Source organism: Delphinapterus leucas, chromosome 16, assembly GCF_059928025.1.
Source record: "Delphinapterus leucas isolate spDelLeu-1000000601 "Yukka" chromosome 16, BTC_Dleu_Yukka2, whole genome shotgun sequence".
Taxonomy (NCBI): Eukaryota; Metazoa; Chordata; class Mammalia; order Artiodactyla; family Monodontidae; genus Delphinapterus; species Delphinapterus leucas.
This window is the reverse complement of record NC_143144.1, coordinates 31,993,923-32,010,747: the sequence shown is the minus strand read 5'-3', so window position 1 is coordinate 32,010,747 and position 16,825 is coordinate 31,993,923. Positions and strand designations below refer to the sequence as shown.

The 16,825-nt window shown below is 42.2% G+C and overlaps 1 protein-coding gene across 4 annotated transcripts in view; it reads left to right on the top strand.

The window, feature by feature from the left end:
* The window catches only part of POLR3A (RNA polymerase III subunit A), a 55,992-nt gene that overhangs the window by 5,345 nt on the left and 33,822 nt on the right, over positions 1–16,825 (top strand). For all 4 annotated transcript variants that reach the window (XM_089897753.1, XM_022590976.3, XM_089897754.1 and 1 more), the window contains 10 exons: positions 4,122–4,361; positions 4,675–4,837; positions 5,013–5,149; positions 6,265–6,368; positions 7,187–7,328; positions 9,799–9,939; positions 10,777–10,846; positions 11,246–11,373; positions 11,569–11,707; positions 13,272–13,436. In XM_089897753.1, coding sequence (XP_089753879.1) covers positions 4,122–4,361; positions 4,675–4,837; positions 5,013–5,149; positions 6,265–6,368; positions 7,187–7,328; positions 9,799–9,939; positions 10,777–10,846; positions 11,246–11,373; positions 11,569–11,707; positions 13,272–13,436 — 1,429 coding nt within the window. The remainder of the gene's footprint in view (positions 1–4,121; positions 4,362–4,674; positions 4,838–5,012; positions 5,150–6,264; positions 6,369–7,186; positions 7,329–9,798; positions 9,940–10,776; positions 10,847–11,245; positions 11,374–11,568; positions 11,708–13,271; positions 13,437–16,825) is intronic.

Below are 16,825 nucleotides of genomic sequence, written 5' to 3'. Positions count from 1 at the left end.
TAGCCAGTACCATGGGGCACAGTGCCAACTGTCACAGGAATGGCAAGGACAGTGAGTTCAGTGGGAAATCTGGAGGAATATGTCACTTTGGACTTGGTTAGGGGGGACTGTGAAGAAAGGTGTGGTTTGTTCTGGTCCTTAAACTTGAGTAGGGTTTAGAGAGTCAAGGGCAACGAGCTCAGCACGTCCAGGTGGCAGCGTTCAGGCTTGTTCTGACGCTGAGGTTCTGTTTGAAAGTCCTGACGGCGCTACTAAAAGCCCCTTGCATGTAGTGACTGCTTTTGCCTTCCAGCACTGTTCCAAGTTCTTTCTGTGGATTGCCTTGTATTTAATCCTCACAGCAACCATGCGGCAGCGTCGCCCAAGATAACAGTGAGCGGTGGAGGGAGAGTCCTAGCCAAGGCCATCGGAGCATAGCCTGTGCTGTAGGAAGGACGAACAGCTGAGTCTGCCTTCCAGAGGGCATCCCACTCTTGGGGAATGTGGAGCCATTGAGATTTTGAGCAGAGAAGGGACATGAATTAATAATGAAATTTTAGACGAGCCTGACTGCTCATCAGAAGACACCATTACAAAAATGAAAAAGCAGGTCACACAGTGGGAGCAAATAGTCACACTTCATTTGTCTGTTAAAGGACTCTCATGTCCAGAATATAGGACACAGTTCTTATAAATCAGTAAGGGGGGGAACCCGAATTTTTTTTTTTTTTAATTTAATTTATTTATTTTTGGCTGCGCCACACAGCCTACAGGATCTTAGTTCCCTGACCAGGGATTGAACCCATTCCTCCTGCAGTGGAAGGGCGGAGTCTTAACCACTGGACCGCCAGGGAAGTCCCAGAAAACCCCGATTTTTGAAAGCAGAAGCAAGACTTGAATTGGCACTTCACAAGAGGTTATATTCAAATGGCCAATCAGTAGATGAAAAGTTCAATGTTGTCACTCATCAGGGAAATACTAATTAAAACTACACACACACATACCCTCTCAGCAAAATTAAAATGTAAAACAACTGAAAACCGAGTGCTGGCAAGGATCTGAAGCAGCTGGCCCTCCTACGTTGATGGTGGCCGTGTGAAACGTTTCCACCACTCCAAACAACAGTTTGGCAATTCCTTATAAAATAAGACCCACACTCACCCTGTGATCCAGCAGCTTTACTCTTAGGTGTATACCCAAGAGAGACGAGTACATATGTCCACAGAAATATTTGTACAAGTATGTTCATTACAGCTTTATTGATAAAAGCCAGAATTCGAAACAGCCCGGATGCCTGTCAACAGGAGAATGTAGAAATTGTCCCAGATCTACACAATGGGGTAGTATCCCAAAATGAAAGAAATGAGCTGACACACACAGCCTGGCTGAGTCTCAGGGTCCTGCTGAGAGGAGGCAGCTTTATACAAGAGCGTACAAAGCGTATGATTCCATTTAGATCAAGTCTAAGAACAGGCAAGACTGATCTGGGGTAAGGGCTTAGTACTGACTGGGAAAGGGGATATGAGGGTATTTTCTGGAGAGAGGGACATATTCTTTATTTGATTTGAATGGCGGTATATGTGTACCAGTGTATACATGTAAAGATTTATCAATCTCTTTAAGATTTGTGCAATTTTCTGTATTTAAATTATGCCTTGATTTGGGGGGTGGGGATGCAAAAAGAAAACAGATCCTGAACCTGGGTAGTGATAGTGGAGCCAGGGGCAGAGTCATCGTATGCAGTCAGAATGGACAGGAATTGATGACCAGCCACTGTAGCGCTGGGTGTGAGAGGGTGGTCAGCGGCGAGCGGGTACACATGCGCAAGCATCTGGAAACATGGTAGTTCTTCTGGAAATGGGGGAGGGCATCAGCAGTGCATTCCAGTGGAAATGTCTTCAAGGCAGTTAGAACTAAGCTCCTGCAGAGGAAGTGAAGGTGCAGGCTGAGAAAGTGGATCTTGTCCTTCTACTGTCATGATGGTAGATGAATTCTACCTTCCAGGCTGATGGCTGTGTAGAAAGCAGTCAGAAGCCTGGCTGGCAGCCTTGTCAGTGAGCCTGAGGGGTGCCCCAGCTCTCTGGGGTGTGGCCTTACTTGCAGCCTCCCCTGCTGCTCCGAGATCAACCTGCCTGACATCCACTACCACTTTCCCCTGCCAGCTCTCTGCCTGGACCCCTGCGGCCACTGTCATTACTTGCTGGGGACCGCTTCTCTGCTCCACACACTCTGCAATAGAATTCTCCACTGGGGCCTGGGAGGCATCTTGTTTGGAAAAGTCTCCAAGTGACTAGGCCTAAATGGCTGGGCCCAGGAGGTGACCCCCTCCCACTTAGGAGTCACTTGTCTCACACGTCTAGATTGCCTCTCAGGGTGTCCCCCACTGCCACCATCTCCCTGTCCGCCCCAGCTCACCAGACCCAGGCGACACCTTAGACGTGGTTTAGGGTGGTGGTTAAGAGCTTTGGCTTTGGGGTTAGACAGACCTGAGATTAGAGCCCAGCTCTGCCGCTTATTTATTCTGTGACCTTAGACATGCGACCCAACCTGGACTTGACAAAAACTCCGGACTCTATCCCCAGAAGACTAACATATATCCATTCCCAATTTTAATACAAATCCAGGGGGTGGTGGACCTGCAGATAAGAGTCTTTCCATAGATGGCATCATCCCTGCAGACTGAGTGTTAGGCTGCCCTGGCTGATGTCCTTCTAGCCGTGTCATCTCACCACCAACCGAGGCAGCCACGCTGCATTGCTAGAGAACTCAAGCTGTTAGGGTATTCCGCCGTGTACAAAGCTGAGCCCTGCTCTACCGTCCATCAGTCCCTGATTTCTGCTTCCTGGCATGTAACGATAAGTCAGCCGCCTCTTCCACGTGCCTCTTGGGATGCAGTTGTTCTGTCACTCTCGGGTAGCTGCTCTTGCTGAGAACTGGTTTCCAGGCTCCTGCCAGTCCTCCTGCCTTCCTTGCCCTCCTGGACAGCCTCCAGCTCCATGACGTTCTCATCTAGGACTGACTGTGGTACTGCAGGTGACATCTGGCCTTCATGCCGTTCTAGAATTCTATTAGTTTTATACTCCCTCCCTGATTTCTTCTGGTGGCAGCGAGGTGCCCATCACTGGGAGACAGGGGTGCTGAGGAGGGGCATTCTTCTCTGGACAGGGACCCAGACCGGAAAACCTCTGGAGGGATTCCTAGAAGAACCCAGCTGCACTGCCATCTCCTCCAGGGCGGGACCACAGAAACTTTTCATTGGCAGTGTTCTAAGAGCAGTAGCTGGCTGTTCAAACGTTTCTTTCTTAACTTTGTTCCCCTTCTCATTAAGTTATTGCATAGCAAATGCTGCTTATAACATATAGTCTCAGTCAAAACCTTTGATCCCAAGAAAATTTAATAACCAGCAACAACACAATCTGACCATTCTTAGCTGTGATGTTTGAATATCTATGATAATTTACATAGTTCTTATGTGTAAGTTGTTAGAGCCTAGCACTTCTATTAAGTGAAGTTAATACAAAGACAATATAAGTTCACTACAGAAAGTTTAAATGTAAAAAAAGAAGCAAAAAGATGATAATTCCACTCATCTAAAGACAGCCCTGTTCACACCTTGGTAAACTCTTCCATTTCCTCTTTTCTATATAGATGTACATTTTCCCCCAGATTAGATCACATTATAGACATACTTATCTCATTTACCAATATTTTGTGAACACCTTTCATGGCAGTAGCCACATTTCCGTAGCTTCTTTTTTGTTTTTAATAGCTTCATAGTTTTCCATGTATGGATGTACCATGATTTTATTGACTCAGTCACCTGTCAGGCTGTTTCCAGCTTTCCACCATTAAGAACAGCTTTAGTGAACATCCTTGTAGCTGAATCTTTCTGTTAATTTCTAAAATCATACCCTTTGGAATAATTACGAGGAGTGGAATTGTTGGCTTAAATTATTGGAATAAAAGGCATGAACATTTTTAGGGCCCTTGCAACGTAGCATGTTATCAGAAGTCTCTGTCATCACTTGTGCATATTATCATTTAAGTGGCAGATAGGTTAGAGGACATGCAGAAGTAAACCTTTGCCTAAGCTGTGGAAAACTAACATGTATCTCCATTCCTTCCTTCCCTCCTTTCCATAGGAAAACTTGAATCCCTTAGTAGCTCTGAATTTATTTAAACGAATCCCAGCTGAAGATGTCCCTCTACTTCTGATGAATCCAGAAGCTGGAAAGCCCTCCGATTTGATTCTCACACGACTTTTAGTGCCTCCTCTGTGTATTAGACCCTCTGTCGTGAGTGATTTGAAGTCTGGCACCAATGAAGATGATCTGACAATGAAATTGACAGAAATCATTTTCCTAAATGATGTCATTAAAAAGGTCAGTGGGGCTTCCCTGGTGGCGCAGTGGTTGAGAGTCCGCCTGCCGATGCAGGGGACGCAGGTTCGTGCCCCGGTCCGGGAGGATCCCACATGCCGCGGAGCGGCTGGGGCCCGTGGGCCGTGGCCGCTGGGCCTGCACGTCCGGAGCCTGTGCTCCGCAATGGGAGAGGCCGCAACAGTGAGAGGCCCGCGTACCGCAAAAAAAAAAAAAAAAAAGGTCAGTGCTTCCCATTAGCATGAAAACAGAAGTGTCTGATGGAGAAAGTCAAATGGACCAGGCTTGTTTCTGTTTATCCTCTGCTTATTCTTAGCATCGGATATCAGGAGCTAAGACCCAGATGATCATGGAAGACTGGGATTTCCTGCAGCTGCAGTGCGCCCTCTACATTAACAGTGAGCTCTCAGGCATTCCCCTCAACATGGCGCCCAAGAAATGGACCAGAGGGTTCGTCCAGCGCCTGAAGGGAAAACAGGGTACGTGTCCAAAGATGTGTGCAGGAGACGGTCTACTGCCTTTGTTTCATTTTGGGGAACGTATGTCCGCTTATCTAGTTGGAGGTCACGGACTCTCCTTGGGCTTTCTGGTCACATTGCCCCCAACAGCACACGTTGTACCTTGGAGGCCTGTGATATATTTTTATTTATTTAGGTCGATTTAGAGGCAATCTCTCAGGAAAAAGAGTGGATTTTTCTGGCAGAACAGTCATCTCACCTGACCCCAACCTCCGAATTGATGAGGTAGCTGTGCCAGTTCACGTGGCCAAAATTCTAACTTTTCCTGAGAAGGTAAGTACATTGAGTTGCTCAATATTTTGTCTGAATCCAGTCTTTTGTGTCATGTTCTGAGATTCCAAACAACAGACAGTGGAAAATCCCCAGTAACCCACCTGACCCACAGTTTGGCATGTGTGTTTATCTTTCCAGTTTGCTTCATACATATGTCACCATGTGTAATATCTACAACACATACAGCCACAGTTGTGTCTGCCTTTATGTATATATACTCAGATATACATTGAACAGACAAGTCTGCAACTTTTTTTTTTCCAAATAATATCATCTTTAACATCCGTCTTAGTTCACACCTCAGGTGTTAAAGTAACTTATGATAAACACAACACCAGTTAATTTTCTTGGGATAGTTATTATTTTTAAAACATTAGAATCAGTGAATCAAAGACTTTGAATATTTTAAGGCTATTGATGCATAACCAGAAAAGCTGTACTGCTTTACACTCAGTTCATATTCATCATGAGTGTAAACTGGTATTTACAGTATTTTTTTTTTAACCGAGGTGTAGATAATCGAAAGGCCTGGTAACAGGAGGATATTGATTGCCCTTGGCTTTGCCCTTGAGAGTCATAATTAGCCCAAACCACAGAGGCTTCTGGTTAAGCTTGTGTAGAAAGTGTCCTCGGTTGAGTTACTAATGATCCAGAGTTTCCTTCTCTGAAGTGGTGTCCCATGAGACTGTTGTCCAAGAGGCTACAGGACATGGCCGTACAGACCAGGGCCTATGGTGCTGGTGTCACAACTTTTAAACCTTAGAAGCCCATGGAAAATCATTGCAGATGAAGCCGCCACCTGTTTTTAGGATTACAGAATGCTGGAAGGTCCCTGTAGATCATTCCAGTCCACTCTTTGAACCACTAGGGAAACCAAAGGCCGGTAAAGGCCTTGGCCCTGTCACCCAGCAAGTGAGTGACCAAGTTCAGACTTGAACCTGGTGCCATCCCGTTGTTGTCCTTACACTCAAGACCCTGGCAGCAGGGTGCCTGCAGGTGCCTCTCTTTCTCCTAGGACAAGATAAGGAAAGTAAAGACTGAGATCCAGTTCAGTATAGTGTGCTAGCTTCTAGAATTAACAGTGTCTCATTCTGCTTTATATTGTGGTCCACCAGGTGAACAAGGCAAACATCAACTTTTTGAGGAAGCTGGTTCGAAATGGCCCTGAAGTTCACCCAGGAGCCAATTTCATTCAGCAGAGACACATGCAAATGAAAAGGTAATGCTTTCCCGATCTGGTTGGATGTAACTGTCTTCTCATGACCAAGCTTACTGTCACCATACTTAGCACAGAATGCACTCCAAAGTACAATTGTTGTGATATTGTAGTACGTGGAAAATATCTATTTAAATTGCAGTGAGCCTAGGTACATTGCTCGTTTGCTCTGCTTGGCTTGTTGAATGTACGCACAGTGTTCATTTATTCCATAGCATTTAATGTTATTGGATCTAGAAAGACAGAATGCATTGGGATATGAAAGCAGATCATTGTCTATGTCACCTGGGCGCCCTGGGGTTACCTCAGTGCGCTCATGACCCAGGAGACATGCATTTTGCCCGTTCTGGCTTTTCACAGCGAGATGAGCTGATCACCAGTGCCTTTTTGTCTCATGAGATTCAAACATATCACCAGGGCCGTGTGGGAGAAGCTGGTTTATTACTCTATTTCTATGATTCCAAGACATGCTTTTATCATATCTTGACGTTTCTAAAATTAAGATAGATCTTACAAGCAGTTTGTTGTAGTTTAGGGAATTCCCTGCGGGTCCAGTGATTGGGGCTCAGCGCTTTCACTACTGGGGGCCAGGGTTTGATCCCTGGTCAGGGAACTAAGATCCCACGAGCCATGCGGCTCAGCCAAAAAATAAAATAAAATAAAATTTTATTGTTGTTGTTGTAGTTTAATTAATGGCGTATGGAGGCACCTTAAATACGATGAAATGTGATCATTTTAGAGACTGAATCCTGATATGAAGAGGGAGAAACTTGCTGAGGAAACTTTGTTCTCACAGATTATGTCTATTATTGTATGTTAAGGTTTTTGAAATATGGAAACAGAGAAAAGATGGCTCAGGAGCTCAAGTATGGGGACATTGTGGAGAGACACCTCATAGATGGAGACGTGGTTCTGTTCAATCGGCAGCCTTCACTGCACAAATTGAGCATTATGGCACATCTGGTGAGCATGAGACTGGTTTTTATTTCCGTTGGGTGGAACTTTGCTGTGTGTGCCATGCTAAATTCCAGACTTCTAAAATTTAAATTGCCAGTAATCTCAAATTTTCATAACTTTTGGTTTTCCTCTTCTCTCGTTTTTTAGTTTGAGTGAAACTCTTAAATTTCAAACTTCCCTTCAATGTTTTTAATAGTTGTAACATACTATTCATACAACAGTAAAACAGGAACTAATTGAAAATTAGTGTGAAAGTGACTACCGTGATTTCACTTGCAAACAACATATATACATATATGTGTGTGCACAAAGTTATGTAAAATAGATATGGCAGAAAATTGACTTGATTTAAAATAGCATATTAACTAAGGAACTAAAATGCTTACAGGATTTCTCTTTGCAGTAGTCCTCCAACTAAGACCTTGAACCATATTTTTTGGGGTGGTTTACTTTTTGCAACAGCAGCAGTTCCTTTTTTGGAGATTTAAAATGGAAACAAGATGCAACTTTAATTTGTTAAATATTCATAAATTCTCCTGTCTGCAAAGCCATTAAATCCCTGAGCATTTGCAAACAGTGTTTAAACAGGCTCCTAAGGTAGTGTTTTTCTAGATTCCTTTTTTTAGTAGTTTGTGAAAACATTACATCAATCCTTTTGCTCAGTGGTGGAAATACCAAAGATGCAGTTTATGATTATGGAATTATGATTATTGAGATCTAGGAGGCAAACAGAAGCCTTCCCTTTCTGGAAACTTTTGCTTGGCTTTGGGGCATTTTAACATAGAAATATTTTTGTTTGAAAATTTTCAAATATATACAAAAATAGAAAGAGTACTGTGATGAACTCACAGTCCCATCCTCTATAGTCAGTAATTTTCAAGATTTCGCCACACTAGTTTTCTCTCTCTTTTTTCTTTGTGAACCCAGATGCCATGTCTTTTTTCCATGTGTATTCAGTTTACTTCTGCAAGACACATGTAATTATAGTGCCAGTGTCACACCTCACAAAATGAAGTCATTCCTTGGTGTTGTCTAGTACCCTGTCCATATTCAGATTTCCCCAAGTGTCTCAAAATCTTTTTGCAACTAGTTTGTTCAAATCAAGATGCAAAGTCTATACATTACATTTAGTTGATACATGTCTGAAGCCTCTATTGATCTGGTAATGTCCCACCTCCTTCTTTTAATTTCAGTGTCATTGTTGAAAAAAAACAGGTCATTTGTCCTGAAGAATGTCGCATGTTCTCTGTTTGTCTGCCTTTGTGTGGTGTAAGGGTTCCTTCATGCTTCATTTTATTTCTGTAAACTGGAAATTAGCTCTCAAAGGATGATCAGATTCAGGTTCAACTTTTTGGCCAAAATAACTCATAGATGGTGCTGGCTACTTCCTCTTGCCATATTTCAGGAGGCACATGTTGTCTGGCTGGCCCACTTTAGTTATGCTGAGAAGGTTAGGGATTCAGATGCTTAAGCCTGGTGCCTCTCTTGAAATGTCCCTTATTAGCCTTTTCTCTAATGATCTCTTCCATTTATGGTCATTGCCTACATTATTTCATTGGATCACAAAATGGTGATTTTCTAATTTAACATTCCTTTTACATTTAATACCTACCACTCTTGTAATTAATAATTTTTCCTTGTTAATTAGGGCTATTTACTTACCCAAAAAATAGAATCGGTAAAGGAAAGGCAGAATAAGCGTCTAATTCTTTTTCCTTTTTCATCAGTTTAGGGCATAAAACTTCGGTGCTCAGTTTCTTCCAGCTAGGTTGGTTTGGGGGTTTTGTTTGTTTTGGCTTTCCTTTTTTTCAGTGTCATCATGAGTTTTTATTTAGTCAGTGTGTTTTGTTCAATTTCTGCCATTAACCTTTTAATAGCAAATTGTGACATCATTGGCCAGTGGGAACCCCTTTCTCATGGCTTCTGTGTTTATGTTTGCCTCATAGTATTAAAGCAAATTCATTGTGTTGTTTTGATCTAATAAAGCTACTTGAATGAGACCACAAGTGACATGTTACTTGCCAGAACATACTAGAAATTTACTTCCTTAATGTAAAATGTCCAGTTCTCCAGGAAACCATTTTTTTATGTTGAAACTAAGACGATTTTATTTTATCTTTTAATTTTATTTGAATTTAATTTTATTTATTTTTTTATACAGTAGGTTCTTATTAGTTATCCATTTTATACATATTAGTGTACACATGTCAATCCCAATCTCCCAATTCATCACACAACCACCACCCACCCCCGCCGCTTTCCCCCCTTGGTGTCCATACAGTGTCCATAAGTCAGAAAGATAAAAAAAATATCGTATATTAACGCATCTATGTGGAACCTAGAAAAATGGTACAGATGAACCAGTTTGCAGGGCAGAAATAGAGACACAGATGTAGAGAACAGACGTATGGGCACCAAGAAGGTTTTAGATAAATGACTTAAGTCCTTCTCCTGGTTTGTTTTTTGTATTCCACAGGCCAGGGTCAAACCCCACCGTACCTTCAGATTTAATGAGTGTGTCTGTACACCCTACAACGCAGATTTTGATGGTGATGAAATGAACCTTCATCTTCCTCAAACAGAAGAAGCTAAAGCAGAAGCCCTTGTTCTCATGGGGGTATGTACGGTGGTGCAGCCCAGCTTCTGAGGAAAAGCGCCTTAAAAGGAGGGAAAGGGGAGCCTGTCCTGTTTGCAAACACCCCGCAGTATATAAGGGAGTTAGTTTCTCTGATAGGTGGGGAGTTGAGCGGAGTGGGTGTCTTCTGACCTGTAATGTGGGTGCCTAGGAGAGTAGATATACGTGAGTGCCAGTTATGAAAGGGTAAGACAAGGGTATAGCAGAAACTTGACTGTTGGCTCTCATGGTCAGTTACACCTCAGTTAAAAGATTTGAGCAAATGCACTTTGATGCACAGAACCTTCTTTAAATTGGTTAATAATGCACTGAACAAGTAGCACCCATTTTTGCCACTGTGGGCACTCATTACATTTTAATTAAAATCCTGTTGTTCAAACTTAATGTCTGACGCAAGAGAAATTCGACAATTCTTCCATCATTGTAGAGTGTGGAATTGACTGACTTCAGACGTAACACAGTGCTACTCATCATTCATTCACAGAAGTAAATTTTCTTTGGAGGAGAGCATTTGTTAATTAAAATAACATCTTATACCCGAAGTGTTCTTTATAGAAACTCAAAACTACTTCATGCAGTATTTGAGTGCAGGAACCTCTGAGGTCAGTCTCGCTGGTAATTTTTCTCTCCCCTTGACAGATTAAGGGATGGAAGTTAGTGACAAAGCTGCGGTTAAGGACCCTAGCTTCCAGTGCTCAGCCTCTTCTTCCTGCTACTCTTCATTTTTTCATAACAGTTCAGAGTCTTTGTGGTGCAGGTCTTTGGGGCTGCATCATGCACCCAAGGATGGCTAACTTACTGGGTTCCTTTTTCCTTCAGACTAAAGCAAATCTTGTAACCCCAAGGAATGGAGAACCACTAATTGCTGCTATTCAGGATTTTCTGACAGGTGGGTTTGTGGAATTCATTTGAAAGGAGACTTTGGAACACGAGGATTCTCATTCACCGTGTTCATGTGTCCACTTGAAAAGCTGTTTAATTGCCTGTGTTTAATTCTGTTGTTTGTTTACTAAGTGTGATTGTGAACCTACTTGAGATGTTTTGCATTGGTTGGTTATTTAGTGAACTCCTGCCGTACACAGGACATTTTTATTTTCTAAGTGCTGGGGCCATGGCGGCCAGTAAAACAAAGTCGCTTTCCCTGTGGAGGTTGGATTCTAGTTGGAGGAGAAAGCCAAGAAGCAGCTGTGTTTTACTTTTACCTCACTCTTTTAGTAATAGTCCACGTTTATTTTAAAATTGAAACCTTATGATTTTTCTCACAATTTCATCGCTTTTCTTTCCTCAGGTGCCTATCTCCTCACTCTTAAGGACACTTTCTTTGACCGAGCCAAGGCTTGCCAGATCATTGCTTCAATACTGGTGGGCAAGGATGAGAAAATTAAAGTTCGCCTCCCACCCCCTACAATATTAAAGGTTTGTGCAGGAGCTGTGTGTGTACACACACAGGGGTGTGTGTGTGTGTGGCTGTATGGACGCACCAGTGGCCTTAGTGTACGCATGCTGCTGCCCGGTTGGTGTGTGACCACTGTACCATCTTGCCTCATTTGCATGAAGGGTGGTTGAGACCAGGCTCAGCCCTCCGATGCTCTGGCTTCTTTCCTCCTTCAGCCTGTCACCCTGTGGACGGGAAAGCAGATCTTCAGCGTCATCCTCAGACCCAGCGATGACAATCCAGTGAGGGCCAACCTCCGAACCAAGGGCAAGCAGTACTGTGGCAAAGGAGAAGACCTCTGCGTCAATGATTCCTGTGAGTTAAAGCAGTGGGGTGGGGCCGGGGGTCAAGAAAGCAAGTGGCCAACAGCTACCTTCGCTTAGCCTGCAAGTCCCAAGTTTCTCTATAGCCTTAGGCAGGAACTTTGTTCTTCAGGGAAATGCAGGTGGTGTTTCTCTAAAAGGTAGAAATCGTGTAGACACATGACCAACCCAAGGATTACAATGTTCGTCTCGTGTTTTGTCTCAGTTGAGACTCTTTTCTACCAATTAATGCAAATTCTTTTCTCTTCCTTTTTTTGTTGTGTTTTTTTTGCCGTACAAAGATCTCGTTATTTAAGGCATTTAATTTACTATTTTATATCCAAAATCATGTTCATTGCCTAAAAGTGTGACTAAAAAGTATAACTGAAGAGGCTAATTTTTTTAACCTGCCTCACCTGGTCAATGGATGTTTTGATAACATGAAGATCAGGTGTAACAGTGAGAGGATTTATTTGTTTACTTACTTATTTATTTTTTAATATCTTTATTGGAGTATAATTGCTTTACAATGTGTTAGTTTCTACTGTACAACAAAGTGAATCAGCTGAATGTATACATGTATCCCCATAGCTCCTCCCTCTTGAGCCTCCCTCCCGCCCTGCCTATCCCATCCCTCTAGGTGGTCACAAAGCACTGAGCTGATCTCCCTGTGCTATGCGGCTGCTTCCCACTAGCTATCCATTTCACGTTTGGTGTGTATATATGTCCATGCTACTCTCACAGTGAGAGGATTTAAATGCGAGCCATCTGAGTCCCCTAGACTGATTCAGCCCAAAGTGTGGTCCACACACCAATGCCGTTTAGGCAGCATTTACTTTCTGGGTCCCAGACTGCTAACAGGCAGTTCCCCAGCAGGCTGCTTTGAGTAGCACTGATTTAGAATGGGTTTTGCTAGCAAGGCCTAGTGACGAGAAGTGGATCTGCAGAGCTCTGTGCTAAAGAACTGAACCGCAGAGTCTCTCTGAAGGTCAGGGGTTTTCTGCTGTCTCATGATGAAGAATAAATGTTTTGAAGGGCACTGATGTTTTTCCCCAGGTTTATAACCATTCTTTTGAAAATATACTCTCTGGTCTTTAACGTATTTTGGCTTCTTGTTTTAGATTATGTTTTGTTTGTTTCTAGATACAAATTTCATTTTGTTGTTTAGGCTTTTCATGATGGTGCCACTGTTAGTCTTCAGTGTCTTAGGTAAATACCAAAGTGCTTTATAAACAACACTTCGTTGTACATGATTGAGTTGATGCTCAAAACATCCCCATGACATCAAGATGGCAAGAGCTTGATACTGTCATCCACAGTTCACAGATAAGGACAATGAGTGTCAACGAGTACCTTTCAGAGTTAGGACTATAGGGTAACTAACTAGACCTTTCATGCTTTTCAGAAGTTCCCAGATTTCTCTTTTTTTCCCTCAAAAAGAAATTTCTTTAAGAGCCTCTCTATTTGTTCTGCTTTAACTTTTAATGCGAGAACACATTTTCTCAACTGCCTCAAATTCCTTTTGGAATGAGGCAAAGTAATAATTGTGTAAGTCCATGATCGTTGTTTCCTTGCAGACGTCACTATCCAGAACAGCGAGCTGATGACTGGCAGCATGGACAAAGGAACGCTGGGATCAGGATCCAAGAACAATATTTTTTACATTTTGCTGCGAGACTGGGGGCAGAATGAAGCTGCCGATGCGATGTCACGGCTCGCCAGGCTGGCCCCCGTCTACCTGTGTGAGTATCTCAGCATCCTCGTTTTATTGCTAGATGTTATTGGTGTTTCAGGGGTTTCTTTTACTGTTTCATCCCCCTGCCCCACACACATACACACACACAAAGAAAAGGATACTTATTCCAGGCTAAACTATTTATGCTTTTCTTAATGAAATTAACTTGATACGGACTAGTTTGGTTGCAGATTTGAATTTGCTTTTCAGTTTTCTTCTCAAAAGCTACAGTAGCTCCCTAACGCCCATCAGATAGGATTGTTACATAAAGGGCCCTTCGTGGGCTGCTTCCAAGGTACCTGTGCAAGACTATCACCCTCTGGGTCTTCCACGGTTCAGCTCTACAGGGTTACTCAGTATTTCTCTACGATCCTTGCACTATTCTATTACCTTTGCTTGCTTATGCTTTGAACATACCACAGGCCAGGAGATTTTTTGCATGCCCCAAAACATCTTTAGTCTACTCTTATACTTGACTCTTTGGCTGGGTATAGAATTCTAGACTGAAGATTATTTTCCCTGAGAATTTTGAAGGGATTGCTCTACTCTGTTCTAGCTTTAGGGGTTGCTGCGAAGTGTATTTCCGTTCTTATTCCCAAATTTTTGCATTTGAATTGTCTTTTTTTTTTTTAACTGAAGCAATAGTGGATTTACAACGTTGTGCCAGTCTCTGCTGTACAGCACAGTGACTCAGTTCTACACATACATCTATTTTTTAACATTCTTTTTCATTATGCTTTATCACAGGATATTAAATATAGTTCCCTGTGCTAGACACTTTAGGACCTTGTTCTTTATCCTGAATTGTCTTTTTATTCTGGAAGCTTTGAGACTCCTCTTTGTTTCTGGCATTCTGAAAGTTCACAATGACACAACCTTGCGATGGGTCTGTTATCACTCATTGCACTGACCACTGTATAAGCTCTCTTAATCTGCAACTTGTGTCCTTCAGTTCTGGATATTTTCTTGTACTTTTTCTGATCATTTTCTCCCTTTTACTTTCTCTGTTCTTTCTTTTTTGAATTTCTGTTCATTGTCTACTAGAGTTCTTGGACTGATTCTCTGATTTTCCCTGTTGTCCATTTCTTTGTTTCTGGATTCAGTTTTATTTTAACAACTGTATTGATTTTTAAAAGTATTTTCACTATCATATATTTAATTTCCAACCCAACCATTGTTCTTATTTGCCAGTAGTTCTTTTTTTTTTTTTGGCTGCATTGGGTCTTCATTGCTGCACATGGACTTTCTCTAGTTGTGGCGAGCAGGGGCTACTCTTCGTTGCGGTGAACGGGCTTCTCATTGCAGTGGCTTCTCTTGTAGTGGAGCACGGGCTCTAGGCTCATGGGCTTCAGTAGTTGTGGCACGGGGGCTTAGTAGTTGTGGCTCACAGGCTCTAGAGCACAGGCTCAGTAGTTGTGGCGCACAGGCTTAGTTGCTCTGCAGCGTGTGGGATCTTCCCGGACCACGGCTTGAACCTGTGTCCCCTGCATTGGCAGGTGGATTCTTAACCACTGCGCCACCAGGGAAGTCCCTTGCTGGTAGTTCTTTTCTTTTTCTTTCCTTCTTTTAATTTTTTTTTTTTTAAGACTTCCTATTCTTTTTTTTTTATTTTTTTTTTATTTTTAACATCTTTATTGGGGTACAATTGCTTTACAATGGTGTGTTAGTTTCTGCTCTATAACAAAGTGAATCAGTTATATATATACATATGTTCCCATATGTCCTCCCTCTTGCGTCTCCCTCCCTCCCACTCTCCCTATCCCACCCCTCCAGGCTGTCACAAAGCACCGAGCTAATATTCCTGTGCCATGCGGCTGCTTCCCACTAGCTATCTACCTTACTACGTTTGTTAGTGTGTGTATGTCCATGACTCTCTCTCGCCCTGTCAAAGCTCACCCTTCCCCCTCCCCATATCCTCAAGTCCGTTCTCCAGTAGGTCTGCGTTTCTATTCCCGTCCCATCCCTAGGTTCTTCATGACATCCTTTTTTTTCTTAAATTCCATATATATGTGTTAGCATACGGTATTTGTCTTTTTCTTTCTGACTTACTTCACTCTGTATGACAGACTCTAGGTCTATCCATCTCATTACAAATAACTCAATTTCGTTCTTTTTAAGGCTGAGTAATATTCCATTGTATATATGTGCCACATCTTCTTTATCCATTCATCCGATGATGGGCACTTAGGTTGTTTCCATCTCCGGGCTATTGTAAATAGAGCTGCAATGAACATTTTGGTACATGACTCTTTTTGAATTTTGGTTTTCTCAGGGTATATGCCCAGTAGTGGGATTGCTGGGTCATATGGTAATTCTATTTGTAGTTTTTTAAGGAACCTCCATACTGTTCTCCATAGTGGCTGAACCAATTCACATTCCCACCAGCAGTGCAAGAGTATTCCCTTTTCTCCACACCCTCTCCAGCATTTATTGTTTGTAGATTTTTTGATGATGGCCATTCTGACTGGTGTGAGATGATATCTCATTGTAGTTTTCATTTGCATTTCTCTAATGATTAATGATGTTGAGCATTCTTTCATGTGTTTGTTGGCAGTCTGTATATCTTCTTTGGAGAAATGTCTATTTAGGTCTTCTGCCCATTTTTGGATTGGGTTGTTAGTTTTTTTGTTATTGAGCTGCATGAGCTGCTTGTAAATTTTGGAGATTAATCCTTTGTCAGTTGCTTCATTTGCAAATATTTTCTCCCATTCTGAGGGTTGTCTTTTGGTCTTGTTTATGGTTTCCTTTGCTGTGCAAAAGCTTTGAAGTTTCATTAGGTCCCATTTGTTTATTTTTGTTTTTATTTCCATTACTCTAGGAGGTGGGTCAGAAAGGATCTTGCTGTGATTTATGTCATAGAGTGTTCTGCCTATGTTTTCCTCTAAGAGTTTGATAGTTTCTGGCCTTACATTTAGGTCTTTAATCCATTTTGAGCTTATTTTTGTGTATGGTGTTAGGAAGTGATCTAATCTCATACTTTTACATGTACCTGTCCAGTTTTCCCAGCACCACTTATTGAAGAGGCTGTCCTTTCTCCACTGTACATTCCTTCCACCTTTATCAAAGATAAGGTGTCCATATGTGCGTGGGTTTATCTCTGGGCTTTCTATCCTATTCCATTGATATATCTTTCTGTTTTTGTGCCAGTACCATACTGTCTTGATTACTGTAGCTTTGTAGTATAGTCTGAAGTCAGGGAGCCTGATTCCTCCAGCTCCTTTTTTCGTTCTCAAGATTGCTTTGGCTATTCGGGGTCTTTTGTGTTTCCATACAAATTGCGAAATTTTTTGTTCTAGTTCTGTGAAAAATGCCAGTGGTAGTTTGATAGGGATTGCATTGAATCTGTAGATTGCTTTGGGTAGTAGAGTCATTTTCACAATGTTGATTCTTCCCATC